Source organism: Peromyscus californicus, unplaced genomic scaffold, assembly GCF_007827085.1.
Source record: "Peromyscus californicus insignis strain IS unplaced genomic scaffold, ASM782708v3 Scaffold_18__1_contigs__length_77618521, whole genome shotgun sequence".
Lineage (NCBI taxonomy): Eukaryota > Metazoa > Chordata > Mammalia > Rodentia > Cricetidae > Peromyscus > Peromyscus californicus.
In genome coordinates, this window is record NW_026294480.1 from 48,972,348 (window position 1) to 48,999,806 (window position 27,459).

General features: G+C 43.9%; 2 protein-coding genes across 3 annotated transcripts in view; one reads left to right on the top strand and one right to left on the bottom strand.

The window, feature by feature from the left end:
- Hmgcs1 (3-hydroxy-3-methylglutaryl-CoA synthase 1) lies at nt 1–19,643 on the top strand. 2 transcript variants are annotated; one of them, XM_052743339.1, is made up of 11 exons: nt 2–133; nt 5,233–5,291; nt 11,169–11,626; nt 12,130–12,255; nt 12,987–13,151; nt 14,311–14,476; nt 15,284–15,454; nt 16,031–16,137; nt 16,620–16,745; nt 16,917–17,080; nt 17,946–19,643. In XM_052743339.1, the coding sequence occupies exons 3-11, from the start codon at nt 11,179–11,181 to the stop codon at nt 18,033–18,035; spliced, it is 1,563 nt and encodes a 520-aa protein (XP_052599299.1). In that variant the 5' UTR covers nt 2–133; nt 5,233–5,291; nt 11,169–11,178; the 3' UTR covers nt 18,036–19,643. The 2 variants fall into 2 exon arrangements, with proteins under 2 accessions (XP_052599301.1, XP_052599299.1); XM_052743341.1 differs by lacking the exon at nt 5,233–5,291 and having other exon boundaries at nt 1–133.
- Nucleotides 18,379–27,459, bottom strand: part of Nim1k (NIM1 serine/threonine protein kinase) — a 60,200-nt gene continuing 51,119 nt past the window's right edge. The window contains exons 3-4 of the mRNA XM_052743342.1: nt 26,881–27,149; nt 18,379–25,269 (exon numbers count right to left, since the gene is read on the bottom strand). Coding sequence (XP_052599302.1) covers nt 24,520–25,269; nt 26,881–27,149 — 1,019 coding nt within the window. The 3' untranslated portion in view covers nt 18,379–24,519. The remainder of the gene's footprint in view (nt 25,270–26,880; nt 27,150–27,459) is intronic.

A 27,459-nucleotide genomic window follows, 5' to 3' on the forward strand; every position in this document is an offset into this window, starting at 1 on the left:
GCCCCCCCCTGCCGCCTCCCGGCCTTGCGGGAGTCGGGTGGGTCGGTGGCTATAAAGCTGCTGAGGGCGGGAGGCACGGTGCACTGTCCTCGGTGGAGTCTCCTTTCTGCGTCCAGGGTCCGGTGGCGTTGGGGTGAGTGCCCCGCGCGGGGCGGGACGGCCGACGGCCGAGGTGCCGCGGGCGGCGTATGCGGGGAGGAGGCGGTGTCCTTGACTAGGCCGGAAGGCACTGCGCTCCGGTCAGGGTGAAGGCGTGGACCCGGTCCCCGAGGAGGGGACGCCGGAGTGGGCTTGTGCGGGAGCTCGCGGGCTGGGGAGCCCGGGGCCGCTGCGGGGCGGAGAAGGGGTGGGGGGCGGCTCCGGACACCCCTGTGGGCAGGCGGGGCGCCGAGAAGGCAAAGGGCGTTGGAGGGCCCGGTGTTCTGATGACATAGTCAGAAGTCGGAGACGCCTCTGAGGTTGCTGTGACCACCGAAGTGGGGGTGTCAGCAGGGGAGGAGAAGGGAGCCGGGCTGTCAGAGCGTTCCTCCGGGTCATGGTGGACCCCAAAGGGATGGGGAAGCTCAGGCTCAGGTGGAAGCTAGTAGGTCGGCAGGGGGTGTGTCCTGCCTCCACATACAGCATTGATGAGAGGAAGTGGGGAGTGTTACTTTTCCCCAGTTCAGGGGCAAGAAATCACAACTGTGATTTAGACCTAGCCAAGGACTGATGCTCTGGACACCTTTGGTATGTGGTTTGCTTAAAATCATTAGTGATCTCGAGCCCCTATTCCCTCCTCTCTCCTTCCTCCCCCTTCTTCCTCTCTCCGCCTGCTAATATCTCCAGGACCTACTGTTGACCACCAGCCTTAACTTGTGATGTCCTTACACCCACAGAACAGTCACACACGTAGACTGGGTTAAGTCAAGGAAATTTCAAAGCCAAGTGTATGGGAATCTTTGAAAACGTGACCTTCTTTGATCACTGATAGAGAAAGAATTGCTTTGCAACATTCTGGAGGAAGGAATTGGGGAGTAGGTGGTGGAGGTTGCCCTACTTGCCAAGCTTGCCCCTGTGGCCTTGGCCTTGGGCCATCTCTGGCTGCCTTTAACTCCCCACCTATGCTGGTGATCTGGCTTACCCCGGAGTGAGATGGTTCTGCGTTCTGATGGCTACTAACATTTGCTGTATTTTAGGGATGATTCATGAGAAGCAATGGCATGCTAATCAACATACTAGACTACTCATAGTTACAGGTTTTTCCTTCTAAGCTGTGGTTTCAATTTTTTTTTTTTTTTTTTTCCTGGAGACAGGGTTTCTCCGTGTAGTTTTGGTGCCTGTCCTGGATCTCACTCTGTCGACCAGGCCGGCCTCGAACTCACAGAGATCCTCCTGGCTCTGCCTCCCACTCGGGATTAAAGGTGTGCGCTACCAACGCTTGGCTGCGGTTTCAATTTTTATTGTACTCTAGATTCCACCAGATTGTAGACAGACTGAAAGTCCTCCGCGGGTATCCACAAGTGATTCTTTGCAGCTTGGGACTTCTAAACCGTTTATGTTCTTTGATCAGACTTTTAAGTTTCAGCCATTTTTTTGCATGGAGATGAAGAGCAAGGAGCCTGTCTCATGACAAGAAGGAGAGAGACTGCCTTTTCTTTGTAGCTCACCTTTGTGGGTATTCCTCTCCTAAATTAGCAGATTTTCCTTTTAGTGCAGTTCTGGTGTCTTTAGAAATTCCAGTTCTCAGAAGGCTTGTCTGACACTGGGGAGGAGGGAGTATAAAGACTTATAGTTGAAGTCATTGAAGTGCATGTCATCTGGGCCTTCTGATTGCTTATCATCTGATGGACTTATTTTTGAGGATTTTTTTTTTTTCAAACTGAGATTTCAGATACATTGTTTTCAGAAGAAATACAAAACCCAAGACATTGATGGAACATGGGTTTTCTGGGTCTTCTAGAATGATTTACTACCTGGCTGGACCTTTCATTATCCACCCAAACTGGAGGTGTGGTTGAAGGAAATGATGAACCCTGTATCAGAATCTACACAGTTTTACTTTTATGTAAGCGAAAGAGGTCAAACGTGATGATAGTTTCATTTAGAAAGGGGACATAACCCTGCCACTTGATTTGGGTCTTAGAAAGCCATATAGTAGACAGCTGTGTCACTTTTAGATGAAAAAAGTTGAGAAACATGTTGCCTAATTAGTGGCTTCATGCTAGCACTGGCCTTAGTCTGTTTAGCCTAATGCTTGGCACTTGCTAATGTTCCCTTAATGTCTGTCAACTGAGCAAAAAAGAGAAAGTAACCTTTCAAAGCTGACTCTTTTTGCAGGGTTTGTGGGTATGTGTTGGTTGGTGTGATGATGAGCAGAAGACTGGCAAGTGTTCTTTTCTGGTTCTGTCTGGGCTCCTTACTTTATTCAGATTCGGATCTGGGAATGATTCAACCCACCCTTTGCTTCAAACAGTACTGGTAGAGAGCCAACTTCTTTAAACTCCTAGACATTTTTTGGCTCTATAAGCTTAGTACTTGAATCTTTAAAAAAAAAAAAAAAAAAGAAAGAAAGAAAGAAAAGAAAAAAAGAAAATGGAGCTGTTGTTAATAGCTCCAAAGTTAGCCAGTCTTCAGGTGCTCTTTACTCTAAAGTCTCTACCAACCGTCAAAAGAATCAAATAAGCTGGGCATGGTGCATACCTTTAATTTAATTTCAGTACTGGGTGAGGCAGATCCAAGAGAATCTGGATCTCTCCAAGTTCGAGGCCAGCCTAGTCTACATAGTGAGTTCCAGGACAGCTAGGCTACGTAGACAGACCCTGTTTCAAACCAACCAAACAGAAAGAATCAAAGTATACTGTCCAATGTGGATACAAAGACTCCTCATAACTAATATTCCAGGAGAGTAGGCTCTGCAGACTTGAGAGTGAATGATGCATCTGTATAGGAATAAAGGTCCTTGATTAGACAGTTCTGTAACTTATTTAGGAAAGTTTTCTAGAAAAGATAGCTTAGAAGAGAGCCTTGAAGGAAGAATAGAGGCTCCCAACCTCCACCCCATATGATATTTCAGCAAGTGGGGCACTTGCCACCAAGTCTTAATGACCTGAGTCAGTCCCCAGGACGTGGAGGTAGAAGGAAAGAAGCCATTATGGCAAGTTATCCTCTGACTCTCAAGTTGTCTGCGGACTCTCACACACATGCCGTGGCACATGAACACACACACACACACAGAGTAAATAAATGTGAATAGAATCTCTAATTGGCAGACCGAGAGTTCTGGGAGAGTCGGGGCTGTGTGTGTTTTACTCGGAGATCTAGATACAAGTGTACAGATGAGGGTAAATACTTTTCTAACAGTTTTTTCTTGTATGTTCCTAAAGAAAGATGAACATTCTGAATAGCCTGGTTTTCTCTCCAGTAACACTGCAAGAGATCAGCAAATAGCTGCTTCCAGTTAGTCAGGTACCAGTGTGTACTAGATTAGTTTATCTGAGTGCTTGTGTAAATCAAGGCTGGGGAGTGAGCTAAAAGGAGAAATCCTGTTGAGTAAATGCAGCAAGTCTTATTAGTCTTGGCCAAATTCAGAATGCCTGTATTGTGGCTTGTGAGTCTCCAAGCCTTTGTTGTGTTGTGGCTGCTTGCAGTTCTTTAACTATCTCTTGATCCATGTTAACTCCTCGTATCATTTGCTCTGAAGGGATGTAATAGTCTGATAACTTTTTTTAGACTTTGGCACTATAGGCTGTGTGTCCTTTATCAGAAATGCTTGGGTCTGGAAGTGCGTGCTTCGTGTTTTGAAACTGTGTGTGTGTGTGTGTGTGTGTGTGTGTGTGTGTGTGTAAGGAAGGAAGGGAGAGATTGATTTTTGTAGATAAGACTGAAGTCTAAAGGTGAAAATAACGTTTCACTCTGAAGATACAGTATTTGTAGTGTTGCGTGCATTTTGACTGACATGTCATGTGAGTTCAGGTGAGTTTTCTACATACAGTATCATGTCAGCATTCAAAAAATTGGACTTTGGTGCGCTTGGGTTTCAAGTTTTTCAGATTAAAAGATGCAGAACTGCACCCTCCCAGCAACTGTAGAATAGAATGGAAAGCTAAGCCACTCTGATAGGTTTTTCTCCCAGATGCCATCTCCCACTCCTTTCTCTCTTTCGGAGATCATATGGACGTTATGTCATCTGTAATAAGCACACAGCCCTCTATTTCTTCTTTGCGTTAAGGTGCTCAGGTTCTCTTTGTGTGTCTTTCTCCACCCTCCACCTGCTTTTTCTCCCCAGTTTAATCAAAATAGAAAGAGGACCGAGGGTGTGGCCCGTATTTGACTAGCACCAGTTTGATCCCAGCACTGCAAAAAATAAACAAGTAGGAAAGGTGTGTGGTAGCATTTCCCGGGAAATACCTCTGATACAAATTACAGTTCTGGCTCCCAGAAGCTACTAAGTTACTGTATCTCAACATGGGGAAGGAGTGGCGTTTCCACCCTACTAAGAAATGGTCTTGACGTGGCCTGCTTAATTTACAGAGAACACAGTGTAATTTGAGACAATCAAGAATAAAAGATCAGCTATTTTCTGAAAGTGTATGTATAATATTGTAATCAAACACCCCTCCCCCCACACACACACAATGTAGCAATGTCCTTTTTTAAAAACTAAAGGCTTATTTATTCTGGGGCTGCATTTGTAGCTCCATGTTTCAGAGCTTTGCCTCCCATGGGGGAGTATTAGTGCCTGATCTTACCAAGCATTTCCCACATTTCATCTCAACAGCCCTTCAGAGTGAGCTGGGAAGTGAGGTGGGGGTAGAACTTTATTTTACAAGTGAGGACATTGAGATTCAAAGAGGCACAAATTATTGCTAAAACTCTTTTAGTGCAGAGTAAACTCTTTTAGACCTGGAAACTATAGGTCTCTTTATTCTAGAAGCTTACTAGCCCAGGAGCATTTACTTCCACATCTTCATCCCAGTTCTCGGGAAACCGTGTTTAATGAGAAGACATGACTCCCAGCATCATAGTTCACAGTCTGAATGGTGATGTGATGTTGGTTGCTCAGCAGAGCTGTACCTGTTGCCATGATCAAGGGCAAGTTGTTCATAAACCTTCAGTACCGTGTTTTTCTAAGCAGTGTTGCATTGGTTTTGCATAATATAATTAGATAAGGAAATCCTTGTTTTAACTCTTTGAAGTCATTGATTTGTGTGGTGCTTTATGACTTTAAAAGAAGTTCTCATTTGAAACTTGTAGTGCCTGAAGAAGGAAACGGTGACCGACCTGGAGACTGCGGTTCTCTGTCCTTCACACAGGTATGGCGCCAGTCATGTCTTAAGGAAGGGGTTTTCTCTAATGGGAGGGGTATAATTTTGATCCTAGAGCTAATGACAGTTTGTGTGTGCCGTATAATCTTTCCTTTCCCTCTCCACTCCTATCTTTCACTATGTCACCTGGCTGGAACTTGCTATGTAGACCAGGCTGAAAACTCGAAGATCCGCCTGCTTCTCCCTCCCAAGGGCTGGGATTTAAGGCATGTACCACCATGCCTCAAGCCATATATTCCTAACACTACTTTTAGGATTATATGTTATCTTTAAAAATTAGTTAATGTTATAGATTCTGGAGACTTTCTAATTTTGTATTTAAAAGTTAGTGTCTACTTGTAACATGAAAAATATAGGTAATAAAAAAATATAGCCATATAACTTAATCTGAAATAATCACAGATAGGCATGGCTGCCAACGCTTCTTCTATTTATCTATCTATCTATCTATCTATCTATCTATCATCATCTATTTATTTATTTACCATTTGTTAGTTTGGGGCAGGATCTTATTTAGGAACTGGCTCCGTTCTTCTGCCTTGGCCCCACAAATGCCGAGATCTCAGTAGTTTGACTTTACACTCTGCCCCTATAGTGCTTTTTAAATGACAGTTTCAAAAGATACCTCTCTGGGCCCTGGGTGAGTCCTTAAGGTTGTATGAGAATAGACAGCAGTTTCAGTGTTTAGACCAGCAACCCAATTATTTGCAGGTATTTTAGTGCCACACATTTGTATGAGAACAAGATGCTGACCCTAATCAATACAGGGAAAGCTTGAGAATTGGCAGTAGCTAAACACTGTCAGGTGTTCTTGCTGTAGGACAGGGCAGGGAGTGGCCCTGGAGAGCTCAGCCAGGAGACTCATGATAGCCCAAGGCACCAACGCTAATGCCTGTCCCTGGGCGGTTGAGGATTGGGTCAGGACTGCCTGGTCAGCGCCAGCATGCTGTGCTTTCCGCCTCTTCCTCCTCCTCCTCTCCCTCCTTCTCTCCTTCACTGTTTACAGAGGTTGGGAGTGAGCGTCTTACGCCCTAGCAGGTCTAGAAAGGGTTAACAAGATTTCTTGCCTGGCTTTGTTAGGACGCGTAGCTTCCTTTGTCCTCCAGAGGGGTGTGGTCTCTTTGGAGAGCAGAAGACCCTTTTCTGAAGGTGCTGGCTGGGAAGACTTTCAGTTTATTAGGGCTTTGTGGTAGGCATGCACCTTTGACCTCCTTTTTAAATAAAGTTAAGATTGAAAGGAAACATTTTTGTATCTTATTATAAATATAGACTCTTCATTGTTCTATTTAGTTTTTTTTTATTGCAAGTTGAATACAGTGAAAGATAATTTACCTTATTACCCAAAATTTAAGCCATATGAGAGAATGTTTTTAACTGTTAGATTTTCAAAGTTCTATTTAGAAAAGCATGTTTTAGGAATAGTGAATTAACCAAAATATCTCTTTCTCAGACAGGATAACGAGCCAAAGCACTATAATTCGAGTGTTTCTGACCTTTAGCCAGGTTCCAGTTGGTTGGTTAGCCCCTCCTACCACCAGTTTATGTCTGGTCCATCACAGCATTTTCGAGGAAACCCAACAGTAGCATTCAGGCTGGAAGTTATACCAGCTTTCTGTTCTTCTAAGTGCCACCAAGCAATGTCTTCATTTTATTCTCTTTAGCTGGGTGTTGTTGGGTTGCTTGGTTAGTCCACCACCACCACCACCACCACCACCACCACAAGTTAGATCTGTTGTATTTCAAATTGGTTATCTGTTTGCCAAGAACACATTGGAAACATCATAGCTACTAGAAAGTCTCCAAGAATGAATAATATTGACCGAATTAGATAACATTCACACACACACACACTATAATATATAAAATCTGAGTCATGAACTTGATGCTTTGTGGGCTGTTTGAACTAACCTACACTTTTGTGAAGGGTGATTTTGGTATTTAGGAGCAACATATTCTCAAATCTTCTCTAAAAATGCTAGTGGGAAAGTACATTGCAATGTTCAGAGATTGTGTATTTGTTCATTTTATTACCAAAAGCACTGTAAGCCAGTGGGCAAAGGCAAGGGGAAGTCCAGCTGTCTTTACCAATGCTGCAAGCGTTTAAAGAGCTGAAAGGAACCTGAGGGAAAGGCGGCTAGTGAAGGGGTCACTCTGACTGCCTCAGCCGTGGGGCCCTCAGAACGGAGTCTGTAGACTGGTCACCTACATGCTGCCATAGTATATGGTCTGGCTCCCTTCTCTGCTTACATTTTCTTTGAGGTTCTGGAGATTGAATTCAGGGCCCTGCACGTTGGTCTTTTTGTCTTAACGCTAATTTTTGAACTTTTTGCTATGGGTTATGCCAAGGACTTACTTTAGACTCTGCGCCTAGTAATGGGCAGTCCTTTATGTCTTCCTCTCAACCTCCGTGTGGTCACGTGGGTACCAACTTTAGGCAATCATAGAACTGATGGAGAGCTGCTATGGTAGTGCCACATGAAGACAGTAAGCCTGCAAGTGCCTTTCTCGCCTTTCTCGTCCTGTTCCTTTTGATCTGAGAACAGAGAAGGAGCTGAAGATTTAGGAGCTAGGGAGCTAGGGATTTCTTTATCCTCCTGTGCGGGGGTGGTGCACACCTTTAATTCCAGCACTCAGGAGGCAGAGGTAGACAGATCCTTGTAAGTTCGAGGCTAGCCTGGTCTACAGAGCAAGTTCCAGAACAGCCGGGGCTAAACAGAGAAACCCTGTCTAAAAATTTTTTTAGAAAGGACTTCTTTCTTCTTTACCCTTTCTTACTGGGCTATCACTGGAATGAACCCCTTGTAATGTGATACGGTGTCTCACTGTTGCTGATGACACTGTTTTTAATGCAATTAACACTGAACCAGCGTCAGTAATTTACGGCTTAAGGGATATAATTGGCCAATAATTACATTTAGTTGTTGTTTTCCCATTGAGTAGTATATACACTTTACTTGGTAAAATGGGGTATACAAAAGTCTAAGACAGAAGAAATTCAAATGCATTGGACTTAGTTGAGGTCACCCAAGTCTATTAATCTGCTTGGATACCATTACAAAGTAGCACCATATCAAAATAGTACCATAATCTGGAGGGGTTAAACAACCTAACTTTTTTTTTTTTTGGCAAAGTTTTGGAGCACAGCTCAAGGTACATGGTCACTTCTTTAAGGCTCTCCTGTGGATTGGAGATGGCTTCCTTCCTGTTGTGACAGATACAGAATGCATGAACCAGACTCGAACCAGCTCTCTGGTGTCTTCTTGTAAGGGTGCTAATCCGAGCCAGAGAGGTGGCTCAGCTGATAGAGGCTAGGCTCACAATCAGAAATACTAGGGTACTAATTCCATCCCCATCCTCACGACCAAGGACCATCTCTCCAAATGCCATGCAAGTAAAAATAAATAAATAAGTAAATAAACAAATTGATTGCCAGTGTTTTCATAGTTGGAGCTTGACATTTTATTTATTTCTTTGGAAACAGGACCTCACTATGTTGCCCAAGCTGTTCTTGAACTCCTGGGCTTAGGTAATCCTCCTGCCTCAGCCTGCTGAGTGCCAGGTTCATGTTGCCATACAGTGTCTGCCATTTCTGAGGTTCTCCCCCCCCCCCCCCCCCGGAGCTGAGGACCGAACCCAGGGCCTTGCACTTGCTAGGCAAGCACTCTACCACTGAGCTAAATCCCCAACCCCTATTTCTGAGTTTTTTATATCAAGAGTTGTAATTTCCCATGGAACCTCCCGTGTGCCACAAAGGATATTTATGATACAGCATCCTTTGAAGAACTATAAAAGAGTAAGAAGGCTTCGGTGCTATCCTTTTGGTTTTTATCATAACCCCTGGTATTATTATATCATAATTTAGAGATTCAGTTCCCCCAGACTGTGTGATTGCCAGAGGTAAAGACTGTTCCAGCAAATTGTTTCTGTGAATGTTAAAAAAAATGCTGGGTATGGTGTCACATGCCTTTGATCCCAGCACTTGGGAGGCAGAGGCAGCTGCAGATGGTTTTCTGTGAGTTTGAAGCCAACTTGGTTTGTATAGTGAGTTCCAGGCCAGCTAAAGCTGCACTTAGTGAGCCCCATTTCCCAACCTTACCCCCTAAAAAAGAAAGGAGAGAGAAAGAGAGTGTTGTCATATAGAAGATTTGACTAGCATTCCTTCCGATCTTTAATCTGGAGCAAGGCATGGTTGCTATGCTTGCCAATAATCCCAGCACTTGAGAGATTGAAACAAAAGGATCACCTTGAATTTCAGACCAGTTTGGACTACAGAGTAAGATCCTATCAAAAAAGGAAAAATTTTAACTTGGATGTCAGGTGCTCATTTATTACATTCTGGTTTGGTTTGGCTTGGTTTGGTTTTTGGAAACAAAGTTTCTCTGTATAGCAGCCCTGGCTGTCCTGGAACTCACTTTGTAGACCAAGCTGCCCTCGAACTCAGAGATCCACCTGCCTCTGCCTCCTAAGTACTGTGATTAAAGGTGTGCGCCACCATGCCTGGCTATTATGTTTTAATATATCCACAGCTTAATGACTTTTGTGCTATAAAGGTCATTTTATAAAGGTGTTTCGTGTTCTAAGGACCAAGCTTTTCTGCTTTAGATACCCCCCCCATGGTCTCTATAATTAATGCACCGTAGCAATTGTTAATATTAAAGCAGAGTTTTCAGAGTGGCAGAGGACAGGTGATGTGGATTTGACTTTTCATTTTTAGCGTCCGCTTAGTAGTAGGTTGTCAAGCTCTGTAGAAGATAGTTACCTGGCAGACTACATGTTTAGACGGGTGGAGAACTAAAGTCCCATCTCGTGAGCAGCATTACCCAGTTATTACATGCCCAGCTTGGGAACTGGGTTGTTGGGAGTGTGGTCTCATACAGTTTGACGAATGAATGACTTTTGCCTTTTGTCCCCACAGCCCAGCCAGTAGGTTTATAACCACTTCCTTATTAACAAGGCCCTCCACGCCCACCCTGTTGGAAATGTCCGGACTGATTTTTCATTTCTTGATGAATAAACCTTTTAAAGGCATTGAGGCTCCTAGGTTAAATGACTAGTCCCAGGGTAGACAACAGTGGTCTGAAGGGCTAGCTTTTTGTTGTTGTTTGGGTAAGTAAATCTAGACAATGGCTGATTTGTTGATACTTTATGAGAGTGGTCAGAAATAAATATTCTCTTTGGCCATTCGTATACTTTAAAAAAGATTTTGTTTGTTGTTGTGTGTGTCTATTTGTGTTTACGTGCACCACTGGAGTGCAGGTCCCAGTGGAGGGCAGAGGAGGCCACAGGGCAGAGGTCCAGTGGAACTGGGGCTGCTGGAGGTTGTGAGCCACAAGATGTGGGTGCCAGGAGTGAAACCCAGGGCCTCTGCAAGAGCTTCAAGCACTCTTAACTGCTAAGCCATCTCTCCAGCCCCTGTCAGCCCTACTTTTAAATCATCATTTTATTTCATAGTTATTTATCATAATAGAAAAATCTTATGGAAGGGTTGTTCACCGGTAATTGTGTGTGTACGTGTATATGTATGGTGCTAGGGGTTGAACCCAGAGTCTTGACATGTTAGGCAAGTGCTCTGCCACCAAGCTGTATCCCAGCCTCTAAACCATGTTTTAAGTCTTAAAATACCCAGTTTTGAGTAAGGCGGAAGCCTCTCTAAAAGGTTATAATTCAAGCTAACTAATAGTATTCCATTCATGAAGCTGCTGCTTACGTATTTATAACTGACTGCCTCCAGTACAATGTACTAAACTTAAAGAAACTGCAGTAATCCAGGTGAATTTTGAGTTCTCACCATCTGTTTTGCAGCCTTGAACTTGAAAAGTTGGCAACCTAACATCTAAAACCATATTTCTTTTTTTCTTTGTACAGCTCTTTAACCATGCCTGGGTCACTTCCGTTGAATGCAGAAGCTTGCTGGCCAAAAGATGTGGGAATTGTTGCCCTTGAGATCTACTTTCCTTCTCAATACGTTGACCAAGCTGAGTTGGAAAAATATGATGGTGTAGATGCTGGAAAGTATACCATCGGCCTGGGCCAGGCCAGGATGGGCTTCTGCACGGACCGAGAAGACATCAACTCTCTCTGCCTGACTGTGGTTCAGAATCTGATGGAGAGAAATAGCCTGTCCTATGATTGCATCGGGCGGCTAGAAGTCGGAACAGAGACAATCATTGACAAGTCAAAATCAGTGAAGTCTAATTTGATGCAGCTGTTTGAGGAGTCTGGAAATACAGATATAGAAGGCATAGATACAACCAATGCGTGCTATGGAGGCACAGCCGCAGTCTTCAATGCTGTGAACTGGATTGAATCCAGCTCCTGGGATGGTATGTTCCATGTCTGCACTCTGAAACAGAAACATAAGCAGACAGACAAGTAGCAAGTGCACACGCACGCACAGACACAGACACACACACACACACACACACACACACACACACACACACACACACACACACGAATAGCTCTTCTTGAGGATGTGTGCACCTGCTACCTCTTCTGCTTGGTGCTCCAGATGAAACCCAGGGTCTCTAGCAATGAACAGTATCCCCAGCTCTCCAGTGGCTATTTTGTCAGTGCTGTGTGTTAACGAGTACTAGCTGTAATAGTCCAAACTATTCAGAAAGATGACTGTGACTTTCAGCTTATGTGAATTGTTTATTTTAGGAGCAATAATAGGAAAAATGATCTGTTCAAAATTTAGATAGAATGCTGCTGCTTTTTTTTTTTTATTACCAATATGGGAAAAGCATATTCTGGGGAAGATATAAGACTTTTGAGTTCACATGCATGATTTTGTAATTTTGATCACTTTGCGTTTATTTTTCAGGACGGTATGCTCTGGTAGTTGCAGGTGATATTGCTATATATGCCACAGGAAATGCCAGACCTACAGGTGGAGTTGGAGCTGTGGCTCTGCTGATTGGGCCAAACGCTCCTTTAATTTTCGACCGAGGTGAGTATTTGAGAAGACATTTCTTTTATTTCTTGTGGTGCTGGGATTGAACCTTGAGCCTCGTGCATGGTAGGCAAGCATTCTACATCTGAGCTTTATCCAAAGCCCTTTGTTTTTAAATTTCAAGACGTTCTGCAGGCTGGCCTGGAGCTCTCTCTGTAGCCCAGGTAGACCTGCAGCTTTGATCTCTCTTTTTGGCTTCTGAATACCTGGTTTTACACAGGTATATAGACCTACATACACAGGTCTGTGCTAGCAGGCCTAGCTCACACACAGACACAGACACGACACAGACACCAAATATAAATTGGTTTATATTTACTTGTTGTATGGACACAGTATTCTGAGAAATTTGAACATAGTTGTAGATGCTGCCACTTGCTGACTGTTTATTGGCTGCCGAGTGCTTTATGTGCATCCCTTTATCTTTGTGAGTTTTTGTCCAGAAGGTAGAGTTGAGGAAATAACTAGAGCAGTAATGTGCCCACAGTCATTGCCAAGTTCATAGCAGCAGCATTTCCTAGTCGATTCACTTAGGAAACTTGCAGCAGCCTTGGAACTGCCTATGGTACGCTAGGTTTTATTTAATTATGCCTTCGACTTACACTTCCTATATTGAACTGCTGTGGGTAGATTGGTTGAGGAGAGCCCTTAAATAAGGCAGTGTGCTACTAAAGTGCAGACATCATGAAGCGGGCATGTATCAGCATCTTCTGTTTGGGTTCCAATAGGGCTCCGTGGGACACACATGCAGCACGCCTATGACTTTTACAAGCCTGACATGCTCTCTGAATACCCCGTAGTGGACGGGAAGCTCTCCATACAGTGCTACCTCAGTGCGTTGGACCGCTGCTACTCTGTCTACCGCAAAAAGATCCGCGCCCAGTGGCAGAAAGGTGGGCTTTCCTCCAACCCATGTTCTCAGACTAGATTCTGGTGTCTCCAGGGCAGTGCAAGAATGTGCTGCGTAACTGTAGTGAGAAACCTTTGTTAACAACCTTCATTAATATCTTTTACCGCTTCTTCGTGTACTAAATATGGGAACGTGTAATTTAGGTAAAGACATAAGTATTTCTGCTGAGCTATTCCAAAAATTTAAGTTGATTTATCAGTTACATTACAGAAGAAATTTGAACTTTGTTAATTTTTTGAAAAAAGTATTTAAATAAGTTTTATTTTTCAACTCTCTTTCAGAGGCAACTGTTTAAAGTTAGTTTTTCCTTATATTACAACTTGACTTTTTAGAGAGGAGAGGGTTAAAAATGATATTCAAAACAAATATTGAGGAATGTAGTAGCCATGAAAAGAAGCACCGTAGTGGTATATAAAATACGCTGTTTTATAGTTAAATATCGAACAGTGCATGCTGTTTGTACTGTACTTAAGAGTATACTTTCAATGTCATTATTCAACAAGAGTGTTTCATGAGGTCTAGTCTGGTTGTCTAGCCTAGACTGACCTCAACTCATGATCCTCCTGTCTCAGGGCTTCTCAGTTTGTTTTTAAGAGGCCGTGATATTTCAACTTTTTGATTAGAACCCCACAGTGTGTGTGTGTGTGTGTGTGTGTGTGTGTGTGTGTGTGTGTGTGTGTGTGTGTGTGTGTACGTGTGTGTGTGTACGTGTGTGTACGTGTGTGTGTACGTGTGTGTGTGTGTACGTGTGTATGCTGAACAGAAACAGTGCTGCAAGTTCATGCAGCTGGCCATTTTTGTCTATTCTTAAAAACAGAAAGACATGCTGATCCAACTGATCTGCTCATAGGTTATAACTCTTACATTTGAAAATCAGTGATAAAGTCATACATAGCTGAGTGTCTTGTTTAAATACACATAATAAACCATTGAGAGATTTCCTGAGACAGGATTTGGGGTTGCTATTTAAGGGTTGGGGCAAGTAGCTCTTCTTTACCATCGCCTCCTCTCTCTTGTGGTGTAGAACATAAACTTGTTTCAGTTCTTAGATGAGTACGTAAATAAAGATAGAAACACCCTACCCTGTTCTAAAGCCAAACTGACTTCTGTGGATCCCATCGTTTCCTTGTCTTCTGTTTCAGAGGGAAACGATAAAGATTTTACCCTGAATGATTTTGGCTTCATGATCTTTCACTCACCGTATTGTAAACTGGTGCAGAAATCTCTAGCTCGGATGTTCCTGAATGACTTTCTTAATGATCAGAACAGAGATAAGAACAGTATTTACAGTGGCCTGGAAGCCTTTGGGTAAGAAAGCTGTTGTGCTTATTTTAAGTGTTTCTCTGTATAGACCTGAAAACTATAGTCAAAAGGGTGTTAGAAGAATTCTATTCTAGCTGGGTGGTGGTGGCACACCCTTAATGCCAGCACAACAGCCAGGGCTGTACAGAGAAATCCTGTCTTAACAAAACCAAACAGTGTTCTATTCTAACATAGTCACCTTATCAGTGAACACCACCTCTGGAGAAGTGGTCGCTGGCTTACCTACACAAATACATTAGTTATCTCTTAAGAGCTCCAGTCTCACAGACACTCCGGTGCTTACCACAGCTCCATTAACTCTTCCTCTGTAGTCCACATACCCGGGGTCATCCTGCAGTCTACCAGTGTTGGTCTCCTCATGGCTTAGACTCCGCTGTGCTGTGCCTGTGAGATTCATTCTTGTTCTCCACCCTTTCTCCACTTGATGAACTCCCACTTGACTTTTCAAGGCTTAATTCCTTTCATATCATGACTTTTTAAACTACATTGATAGACATGGCTGGATTTGAAAGACTTCTGTGTTTAGTGGCTCTAAATCTATAGTGTGTCTGTTAGTCTGTCAGCCTGACGGTATCAAGTTGTCTTTACTTGATGATAGCAACATTAGGCAAAGACTGTACAAGTGGCTAACATCATTTATACAATTACGATGTTGCTCCCTGAGTTTTAATTAGTGACAAAACAAAATCCTATATATTCACAGATTTGAATATTAATTAGGACAAATACTAATAAAATAAAAGCATGGTGTTTAAATTCTATATAATTGTCTGTTTTAATATACTCTTTCAGGGACGTTAAATTAGAAGATACTTACTTTGACAGAGATGTCGAGAAGGCATTTATGAAGGCTAGTTCTGAGCTGTTTAACCAGAAAACAAAGGCATCTTTGCTTGTCTCAAATCAGAATGGAAATATGTACACGTCTTCCGTATACGGTTCCCTTGCTTCTCTCCTGGCACAGTAAGTATAAGTGGTTGTTCCCTGACTCCCCTTTTCTGAGTGATACTTTATCTTCAGGTCTGCTCTGCTGCCGTCTACTGATTTGAAGGACATATGGTTTAAGGCTGTTGTTCTTCCTTGAGTATCTGTTAATTGTGTATTTTCTTGGCCTTGTTTCCATAGTTTTATTATTCTTCACCCACAATTGAACCACAAATCCTTAATGATGAGGATTTATGTGTGGTTATTTAATTTTACTAAGCCCCATTTCCTAAAAGATGTAAACTTTTGTTCTGAGTATGCGCTCTGATACTAAAACCTCAAGTCAGATTCCTTAGTGCAGTATTAAATAAAACTCTTAGCTCTTCAGGAACATTAAACTCAGCAGGGAATGGTGGCACACACCTGTAATCCCAACATGCAGGAGGCTGAGGCAGGAAGATTGTTAGTGCCAGTCCAGCCTGTGTGGGCAGACCAAGTATGAAAGAAAACAAGAAAGCTTCCTGTTAGCTCTTGTGTTTAGCTCTGGACTGCTCGTGTGGCTCCTGACAAGGTGGAGATTGTATCTGTTAAGTTTGCCCTTTTTCCCTTACGCAGGTACTCCCCTCAGCAGTTGGCAGGGAAGAGGATCGGAGTGTTCTCCTATGGGTCTGGCTTGGCTGCCACCCTGTACTCCCTTAAAGTCACACAAGATGCCACACCAGGTCAGTGCTGGGTCTCAGCAAGAGCACATTGCCAGCCCGCTGTGGTGAGGTTGCCTGAGCAGCCTTCTCCGATACGCACATTAGCCACTCTGGTCGATCATTCCATTCTCAATTTCATACCTTCTTTCCACATAGATTATACTCTCCACCCTACCAGTCTGCCTTCAGAGCGGATAGACCAAATGGTTTCCCTGTGGTTTTGACTGTATTGAAGCAAATATTTGTGCTTTCCTTGAGAAAGAAGGAACAAAAATATTGAGGGGAAACTTAGCATCATTGAAAATTATACTAAGGATTATTGACTATAGAAAAGTTATTTATAGTTTCAAACCCTGTGTTATTTAACTTGTGGACTAGCTGGTACTAAATAATGTCTGGTTGGTAAAAGAGACAAGAAGTTATTTGCATTTGGCAACATTTTATTAAGTTTCTTTGAGACATGCTATTCTCTGTCATCGAATGTTAAACTTGCTTGCTCTTAGGGTCTGCTCTTGACAAAATCACAGCAAGTTTATGTGATCTTAAATCAAGACTCGACTCAAGAACTTGTGTGGCACCAGATGTCTTTGCTGAGAACATGAAGCTCAGAGAGGACACACATCACTTAGGTAAACTACTGTGTTGGAGACCTGCAGTCATGTTAAACAGACAGTCTGTACAGCTCGGAGCAGTACTATGGGATGTCAGGAAAAATTGTAGAGAAACGGGAAAATTCTGTTTAGTTTGTTTCCAGACGGGTCCTATCGTGAGTAATTTTTGGTATCCTGCTTTCCTTTCAGCCAACTATATTCCCCAGTGTTCACTAGATTCGCTCTTTGAAGGAACGTGGTACCTAGTTAGAGTGGATGAAAAGCACCGACGGACTTATGCTCGGCGCCCCTCCTCTAACGGCCACAGTTTGGATGAAGGAGTGGGACTTGTGCATTCGAGCACAGCAACGGAGGTCGGTAACCTCACTGGCTTGGTCCTCCTCTTTGGCAGGATAGGCGACGCTCCCAGTCTGGGTTTCAGCATCCTAACAGATACAGCAACTTAAAGAAATGTCAGTAAAGCAGAGTGATTCCGAGCAAGGGCTCTAGGCTCGGAGGCCAGCTGTGCCATTTCCAGCTGTGGAGGCACATGATGAGTACTAGATTTATTAAGTACTAGGACTGATGGGAAGTTTGGTTTGGAGAGAAGGCTCATTTGTGTCTTATGGGCTGGTGAGCATTGTGGAGGAGGAAGATGCTGAGCCCCTCATTTCTCTGAGACTTTCAGAAATGACAGTGGGAGCTGTGATTTGAATTCTGGTTATGTGCTAGGCACTTTACTTACATTTCCTTTTATAATCCTCACAAACCTTTTACTACCCTCTTTGAGATTATGAACGGTCCTAACTCCAAAGTGAGGCCCCAAGAAGTCTAAACACTCAGGATTATAGAAGCAAGTGGTAAAGCCAGGTTCAAACTAAGAACTTGAACCTGGGAATTAATAATTTCCCCTGTTCGCTGCAGCTCTGGTGAGTGTATAATCTTGCTGTTAAACCAAGCAGGTGGCACATCAAGTGGGTGTGTCTGAGTTCTAACAGTGTCTGAGTTCTAACAGCGAAGTTTTGGGAGGCCCTCTTCCTTCACTGTATGAATAATTGCACGAACATCTCACTGTAAGGTCTAGACAGGGTATTTAGCTTTCTCCTTGGAAAGCTTTATAGAATGTGTCAGCCTCTCTGAATTTGTCCTTTACTAGGTTCTCTGTAGGTGCTTTAATTAGTCCTATGAGTCTTAGTGGAAAAATTGTAAAAGCCAACAACTGTTTTCTTTTCGTTTTAGCATATCCCAAGCCCTGCTAAGAAAGTGCCAAGACTCCCTGCAACAGCAACAGAATCGGAGTCAGCTGTCATTACTAACGGGGAACACTAAGAGCTTTGTGGGGTGTGAGGCCTCACAGTGGCTTTGGGCTGGGCTGGGGAATGGGAACAGTTGGAGAATTGGATGTCTGGGGACAATTTTAAAGATTACATGTTGCTTAAAATGTCATGTAACTGACACAGAGCCTAGAAAACTGTTGTGTTCTTGGAGAAGTCTTTGCTGAACTTGCTAACACGCTTCCTGTTGTGGTCTGGCCAGTGGTGAATGTACTGCAATGATGTTAAAGGCTCTGTAAACTTTATACCTCTCTGGACGTTTATATGCATGCAGTTGAGTTTTCAAACATGGCATGAACTGAGTGCTTCTGTCGACGAGCAGAGGTACTAGTATCCAATTTGAAAAATTGGGTGTTTTTTTTTTTTTTTTTTTTATTGTGTAAGAATTTTATACTTTAACAAATAAAAGTACCTGTAGCTTTTGAAAAACTTTTCTAGGTTGGGGATTGTGGAATTTAAATGTTACGCACAAACCCTGCTTGAAAATGGCAAGGCAAATGCTATCTTTTTCGAAGACTTGTAAATCCTGAAGAGAGACAAGTCCTAGGATCTGGAGGAAGCATCAGTGAGAAAGGTTAGCCGTGATCACGTGAGCAAAAGGATGCTGGCTCTGAGCAGGCCTCTGCCACAGCCCAGGTTCACCTGGGCGCTGTGGACACAGCTGGGGAACTGGGTCCAGCCGGTTCCTGGTGGCTGGTGTGAGGGAGCTTGCTGCAGTCCTAAGCCCCTCCTGGCAAGGATCAGATGTCCAGTAGGAGGGATGGGGCAGGGCATTATTAGGTCACAGTGTTACAGGTCCAGTTTATAGGCTGACAGCTTAAGTTCACCAGACACATTTTTTTCTGTGTGGTTTGTGTATTTCTGTGTTTTGTTTGTTTTTTTATCTGTCCAATGAAAATAAGAAAATATAACCCACATTTTCACATAGTGAAAATTTCACATAGTCTGACCAGCCAAAAGAAATATTCTCTTCAAGATCTAGAAGTAGAACTCACAACATTTTTTCCTTAACTTTCACTTTTAAAACAACAAAAAACTACCACAAGAGATGAATAAGAAAATTCATTAGAAAGTTCTCTGGGTGATTTTGGTGCTGAACAATGACATGAGCCTCATAGACTGTAAAATAGAGATAGTTGGAACTAATGTACAGAACTAAATTTTTTTAACTTTATTTGCTGTTCGATTCTGTGAAGTTTCAGTTATCTAAAATAAACACATAAATGTGTGATGTTTCAGATTGCAAAGTAATATGTAATGTAGCATTTGTAAAATATTGTCACTATTAACCAGTAGGATTTTGATTTGTACAGTTTTAATTGGTTAAGATGATTTCATTTTAACATCCACTGCTATAGAAGAATAATGTAAGTTCAGATTTAAAGAATGGTGGGGAAGTGGTGCATGTAATTCTTTCGCAAGTATTGAGAGTTCTGTATGTTTGGAAAAGAGTAATTTAATGTTTGGGTGCCAAGAAGTGGGTTTTCTCAGAGTCCATTGCCGGCAATGGGCAAGCCTGGCGATTTTGGCACGGAGCATTAACCACACAGCTTACTCATAGCGAGATGGATAACTTTGAAATAAAGTTTTAGACAATATTTCAGATATTTGTGTGTTCTTTTCTTCTTTGAACCAACAGTTGGGGCATGGAGTCAGCAAAAAGCTATTTTTAAATGTGAGCCTTAAGTTCGTCATCACTCATTTGCTTATTCTTCAAACATTTCCCAACCTGGTAAGCAATGCACTCTGCGTATGCCAGAAATACAGTGTTGCCCGCGTGTAGTCTTATCGCCCCTTCTAGGACTCTCTGAATTAGGAAACACAGCTGATTATTTTCTAGTACGGGACAGCTCAGGTTATCAGTTTGGATCTAGATTCAGTAAATATTAATACTTTATTTTCTGGCCCAGTGTCCTAGCACTCTGAGTTAGAGTCCAGTGTTCTCAGGTCACTTTTCTTACATAGTCTAGGATCCTAAGAACTATACCTCTCCGTGTCCTGTGGGGAATCTGCTTTGTTGTTTTTTTTTTGGGGGGGGGGGGGAGGTTTCTGGATTTTTAATTTTACAAACATTCAAGTTTGGGCTTCACACTAGATAGAAAAAGTTACTTGTGATCCTCCTGTGACCTAACTGGAAGTCCATTTATTGTCTGCTACTTGGGAGTCTTCTGAAAACAGAGACAGAAGTTGGTGTAGCAAAGATGGTAGCAGGATCTTTCATTTTAAAATATTTTATTTTTGTTTTCTTCAAGACATTAAGTTTCTTCTCATGTAAGCTAGCTTTGAACTCCTGATTCCCCTGGCCCACCTCCTAAATGCTGGGATTACAGGCATGTACCACTGTGCCAGCAGAAATCATTTGATCTTAATGTCAAAATAAATTTCTTTCAGACTTTTGAAGGGCTGCTCTTTTTTTTGTGGGGGGGTGGTTGAGACAGGGTTTCTCTGTGTAGCTTTGTGCCTTTCCTGGAACTCACTTGGTAGTCCAGGCTGGCCTCGAACTCACAGAGATCCGCCTGCCTCTGCCTCCCGAGTGCTGGGATTAAAGGCGTGTGCCACCACCGCCCGGCGAAGGGCTGCTCTTAAGTTTAAGGTTCCTCTGTTTTTCTGTTTTGTTTTGTCCTTGATTGCAGGAAGCATTCGTTGACCTGAGATTCTTTGTGCATAATTATTTCTGTTAAGGCATCAATTTGATGAAAAGGATTACAAATTTATCAGGCTTTTTCCTAAAGCTGGGTGCTAGCTAGTTCTTTTATCAGGAACAAGCACTCTTCACCAACACCGAGGCTTGTGGATTCCTGTGGCATCACCTTGTTCCCACACACTTTTCCGTGAGAAGTAAGAGGCTGGCTAGAATCTCCCAGGCAAAGGGATTGTTGAAACACGGAGGACATGAATGTGGTGGTGGCAAGCAGGGTTATGGAAACATGTGACACACAGGATCAACCATCACTACTAAGACTTGTCATCTGTAGGTGGAGGAGGAGGACAAAGCATTGGATCCTGTGGCTACCTGAACAAGATGGGGGCCCAAGATAAACACTGAGTTTGACCAGCTTTTACTACCTACTTAGGAAGCCTGGGAAACAACAAAATGATAGCCCCAAGTCAGTCACCCGTCAATTAAAGGCATACTAAAAGTCGGACGTCTTTAAAAGCACGCATAAGGGGAACTCCAACATCTGAGGGTTGGAGAATGCTGAGTTGTCAACATTCTCCTTTATGAAAGTTAGGGTTTGAGAGGAAGGCAGAGGGACGGATCTTCAAGCAAAGGGGGGGCGGGGCACAGTAGGTGAGGGTGGGGAGGCTGCGAAACTGGTTTCCTCTGGTGGGCAAGGACAGCTCCTTGTCCAGACGCTGCCAGGACTTCCGAGACAGATCCCTGTGTAATGACACTTGGCCTCCAGATCCTGTCCTGATGTTTCCAATTGTTTGCCAGAGCAAGAGCCAAGTGAAGTCTCAACGCAGCCGAAGTGGAGAAATACAACCCTTGTCTATGTGGAAATGGTAGACACTGGCGGGACTGCGGAAGCTGGCTAATACATACTGTCAATTTGGGCAAATATGCAAGCGGATCTTAAGTGTGTCACGAAAGGTGGAGGCAGGGGACTATAAGATGGGCCATAGGAGAGTTTATTGTGAGAACATTTACCTAGGACTTTCGGAGGGGCCATCTAAGCTGGTCTTAGTATTCTGCAACGTGGCTATGAGGTTTGGACTCTGACTGTGACAAATGGTAAATGAGGTGGCCGTGGTGGAACCACCCTAGAACAGTATTGAAATTCTGAGAAACTCCATGAGATATGAATGTTTGGATTCATTAATGCAAGACTGAACAAACATCCCAAGGATGATGCCTTCATGAAAGCCATCCAAAATGCACTGGGTGGCAAGCAAGCAGGACCACCAAGTTGTGATCTGGACATTAGCCAGATCCACAGTCATCAACTCGAATACACATAGCAGCAATTCATCCTCATTGGAAATACCTGCTCAGTCTATGGGTGTGCATTTCCTGCCCGCAGTGTGTCATCCAAACACTCATGCTAGATCCTAGAGCAGTGGTTCTCACCCTTCCTAATGCTGGGACCCTTTAATACAGTTCCTCATGCTGTGGGGGATCCCCAACCATAATATTATTTTCACAATTGTAATTTTGCTACTGTTATGAATCATAATGTAAATATCTGTGTTTTCTGATGGTGCTAGGCAAGCAACCCCCGTGTAAGGGTCATTGGACCCTTTCAAAGGAGTCACAGCCCACAAGTTGAGAACCGCTGTCCTGGAGCATACTTGAGTCATTGTCATATCTGATAACACTGTGTCAAGGACTACAGAATCCTCTTGCACTACCCTAGCCCTCAAAGCTGCAAACAGAACCTGAGTGGCCTAAGGCCCAGATCTATTAGTAACCTGAAGGGTTGGTGTACTGCTTTAATAATGGCTTATATGTCCTTTGCCATTCAAATTCACAGGTGTGGGAACCAGAGGCTGGAAGGGAGAGACTCATTTCACAACCAGTGACTTAAAGGTTTTGTATTCCTTCCAACAACCTAGTCTGAAGGAGATGAGCAGTTTGGGTTCCCAGGGAGCAAGGAGGATGTTTTCACTAGGAACCCCAATAAGGGTCATTTAGGCTACCCATGCCAGTGGGCAAGCAGGATAAAAATGGAATTGTTATATTGATGAGGATAATTGACTCTAAAGTATTATAAGGAGCTAAAGAAGGCATTGGGAGCCCAAAAGATGCTGGTGCATTACTCTTGGAACCAATGATGGTATTGTGAGCAGGCAATGACAGCTATTATGGTCTACCAAGGATAAGGCAAGTGAGGACTGGAATCCTTTCATGGCATAAACCAGTTGAAATGCTGGTCAAATGTGAGGAAAAGTCAGGGTAGCTGATGGAAGGAGTGAAGAGCCCAGTTAGAGCCTCCAGACCGGATGCAGTAATGACTGTAGCTCAGAGAGCCTCAAAACTTGGCCCCTAACTAACAGCATCAGCGTCACCTGGAACGTTGTTCAAATCTCTTAACGCCGTGTCAAGGACTAACTACAGGCCATGCTAGTCATAGATTCTAGTTCACAAGCGCCCTTATTGGGGCTCCTCGTGAAAACATCCTCCTTGTCCCTTGGCAACCCAAACCGTTCATCTACTTCAGCCTAGGTTGTTGGAAAGAACACCAAACTTTTAAGTCACTGATTGTTAAAGCTCTTGCCCACCCCAGGATCCACTGAATCTAAAGGCCTGGAGGTGGGACCTGCTGGTCTGGGCAAACAAAGTAAGTAATCCTGCTGGCTGGAGTCTGAGAACCTTCATTACAGCTCTCACAACCGTTGTGTTGAGTCCTCCAGCTACCACCCACTCCCAGGACTGTATTCAACAGAGGGATTCCTGTGAAGCAGGGCATCCAGATAGGCTGTGTTAGCATCTGTGCACCACTTCAGGCCCTCCCGGCCATGCTGCCTCCTCCAGCCACTGATGCAGTAACCATTCCCATGCAAGATGAAGAGGTTCTTACCGATCGTGTTTGGCAGTCCCGCTGCCTCACGCCAATGCTGTGACCTTTTCCTTCCTGCTCTAATGCTTCTGTGGTGCAGAGGCCTGAGACGTACAAAGAAACCACTTGGTACTCACACAGCATTATCTGGAAATGTGGAGGGCAGGTGATGCCACTGACCACCCTTGCCCAAAGGTGAATGACGGCTGATCTATCTTTCCCCTTCCATACCTTGGGCAGACCCTTGAGATACGATGCACACAATGCTTCTCAAGGTCCTTGGGAGTGAACCGCAGTCACCTCTACCACTGGCCAACTCTGGTAACGTCTTTGTGTTAGCTATTACTGTACCTCTGTCCCTCACGACTCTGCTGTCGGGTCACCTTCCAAATAAACTACATGAAAAAGCCTTCGTCATCAGTTCTGTTCGGAGGGATCTAATTTACATTCCTGGCTATTGGGCACAATCTTTGCCCTTTTCAAGTCACTGCGGCTACTCCTTCAGCTCTCACGCTGTCATTCACTCAAAGTGGCCCTCCTTAAAGGTCTACCCCAAAGTGGCGTGCTTCTAAAATGAGACAGTCCTGTGAGGAGTCTGCATGGCATCTCCCACTCTTTGTCATTTTCCTCTTAAAAACAAAAATAGTTGCTAGCAAGTGTATATGTTGCATATTAGAATTTCCGACACGCAAGAGAAAGGGACTGATTTGGCTGTTTCCTCCGCACCTGAAACAGTGCTAATGACATGTATTTCTCCGTTAAATAAATGAATGCTGAAAATATTCTCCCAAGAAAACAAAACTCCCAAGTCAAGCCAGAATCCAGGCTAAGAGACTTTGGTTGGGGACGGGGTGGCATGATTATCTCAAATTTAAATTTTATTTAAAAATTACAAAAATGTTTCCATCCAAGTTGTCTACGAGAAAAGTTAAAAGCAGAAACTTTGTTCATGGTTAGTTACCAGCTGCCTGATATAATTTATAAAATCGAACAGAATTTAGATGTGTGTCTGATGCCTCTGTAGATACGGGACCCTTTCTTTAGGTCCCTTTCTTTAGGTTCTGGTAGTATCATTATTGGCACACTTTCCAAAGCCTTTTTCCTTTGCACTCGATGTAAAATGATTCTGTAGACCCCGGTGATGGAGCTTCGAGCATCTCTCCCTTGGTTATTCCGGATATGCTCATCTGTAATCCCCAAATGTTCTAAAGTACTCTTCACCTCATTTTCTTCTTCTTTGAGGGTGCTGGTTTCTGACAAATGTTTAGGATCCAGTTGGAAAGGCTCCAAAGGGGTGGGGTAGGGCACCCCACGCATCCACTCATTGTTCATGATGTAGCTGATCCCATACCTCTCTGTGGGTATGGGCTGAAGGACTCCTCGGATGAGCCTGTGGCAGGGCTCTGAGACATGCTGGGGTATGCTGTAGGTACCCTCAAGGATGCTCTTCTTTAGTTTGGCCACGGTTTCTGCTCGAAATGGCATTGTGCCAGTCACCATGAAGTACAAAAGGACCCCCAAGGCCCAGATATCCACATAAACACCAACATAGTGTTCATCTCGGAAAAGTTCAGGTGCGGCGTAGGGCGGAGACCCGCAGAAGGTGTTCAGCATTTCGCCTTTTTTACTTACCGTGCTGAATCCAAAATCCCCCACCTTCACGCACGTGCTACTGGTATAAAATACATTTTCTGCTTTCAGATCTCTGTGGATAATTTGGTTTTCATGCTGTGGAGAAAACATTTGGGACAGTCACTTTTAAGGCAAATGATAAAATGGAAAATAGAGCTGTTTCTCTGCAACAGAGAAGTGGGTGATGATGGCGGCATAGCCACAGAAATTCAATACAAACAACTTAAATCACATTAGCAAACTCTACCACAGCCTTTAACCCAGTGCAATGCCTTCACCCCCACGAGTAGACCAAAGGTTTGCATCTTCCATGGGGTGAGGATGGGAATTTGTGCCACACAGACTCTGGAATTCATGCCAGACAAGGACCCAGGTCTTGTGCAACTGCACAATTCTGAAACACAATCAAATAACAAGCCTTCCTTTTTGAGGTCTTACCTGGTTCTTCTGAGTTTTCCCTTGACTGAGACCAAGAGCAGGGGGTCTTGGGGACCTGCTCCAACCTCCTGGCCATACTCCTTTGGGTGGGCTCATGTAATTTAGCAAAAAGGAGGAGGTTGAATTTGGCAGGTTTCTTGCAACAGATTTCTTACTATGTGTTGTGAGTACACGTTCCTTCCTGCCCTGCCCCTGCACTCTAAATTTAGCCAATAGTCCTGGGAACTTTGACCTAGTTAATTTTAAAGGCTTGGGTAAAGGTTTAATGCCATTTGTCCCAGTGAGCCCTCGGGGTAACAACATAGGCTTTGTAAGATAGAGCTGGACAAATTAACAGCACTCCTTCATAAACTAAGACGCTGACACTTACCTCATAAGGCTGCTATGAGAATTATATAGGATGCTGTGTGGGCAGTGCTCAGCGTGGTCCTTGCACACAAACAATTTCAGTGAAATCTATGACAGCAGCTCAGCCTTTCTCTTTTCAGAGGCCAGACTGCAGGGAGAAATGGCAGGACACAGGGCTTCCGTGGACCCACATCTGTACTCTGCTGGAGTGTCTGCTGCTCTCCTACTTGATATCTGGTAGTTAAGTGCACAAGTCAAGTTCCTTCTGTGTGCCCAGCATATGGCTGACCCCAGCGAGCCCACAAAAGGACCAGTTCTTGGATGAGTTAAGCAGTGTGTGTCACAAAAATCCAGCTTTATAAAGAAATCCCTGGAGAGCTGAAGGATGACTTAACTGAGCGTTACGACCTGAGACACAGAGGCAGCGAGAACTGGGCGAGGGGTAGAATGGGTGTCGGTCAGTGAAGATGAGAAAACTTGGTGTTAGCTGGCCTGAGACTGAGGCAAATTTCAGAAAGGGAGAGAGGCACTGGGCTGGTCACCACGTGTGGATAGGACTGAAATGTGAGGTATGAGATGAGGTGTAAAGGCAGTACAGGAAAGAAGGGCCAAGGAGAGGTGACGAGTTATCTGGGAGGTAGAACGTGGGTTTGGAACAATGAGTGGACCATAAATGAAGGACGTCCATCTGGCTTCTCTGAGTGGCTCCCATCAACTTCTGGAGAAGCCACGGGCCTGCTGTGTACCAAGATCCTGGATGTGGCTTTGGAGGCAAGGACACTGGTCCCAGCCAAACTTCTGACGCTTACAGAAGGGGCCAACTGTCTGCTATTGCAAAGCCAACCTTCTCTGGGATGTGTATGTGATAACAAACCCAAGTCCCATGTTCCCCAGGCCTGCGGAGTGGGAGCCCGTGCTTACCATGTGCTTCACAGCGGACACGATCTGGGAGAAGATGAGCTTGCTTTCTGGTTCAGGAAGCTTCCCCTCAGTGCTAATTTTCCCAAAGAGCTCCCCACCTCCTGCATACTCCATCACCAGGTGGAGTTTGGACAGGGTCTCCACGACTTCGTAAAGGCGGATGATGTTGGGATGGTGCAGTTTTTCCATGCTGGAAATCTCTCTGGATAGCAGCCTTTGGGTTTTCTGGTCTAACTTGGTCTTGTCCAGAATCTTAATGGCCACCTTTTCTGGAAAGAAAAAAGGAAAAGAGTTAAAGATTTTTTGTTGTTGTTGTTTGGTTTGGTTTTGATGAGAAAATTGGTATTTAAAGCTGGAAGGGCTCTGGGTGGTCTCCTTTATCCTATCAGACATAGAGGTTCAGGGCTTCCCAAATCAACAGAAATGAAAAAAAAAAGTCTCAACTCCAGTATCAGCATCGACACACAGGTTTGGATGCCAACTCCTGCCTCCCAAAGGAGTTTTCCTTGTCATCTTCACCTGCTTTTCCAAGTAAAGTTAAAAGTCCTGGACTTAGCCCAGAGAGCACGTCTTGATGAG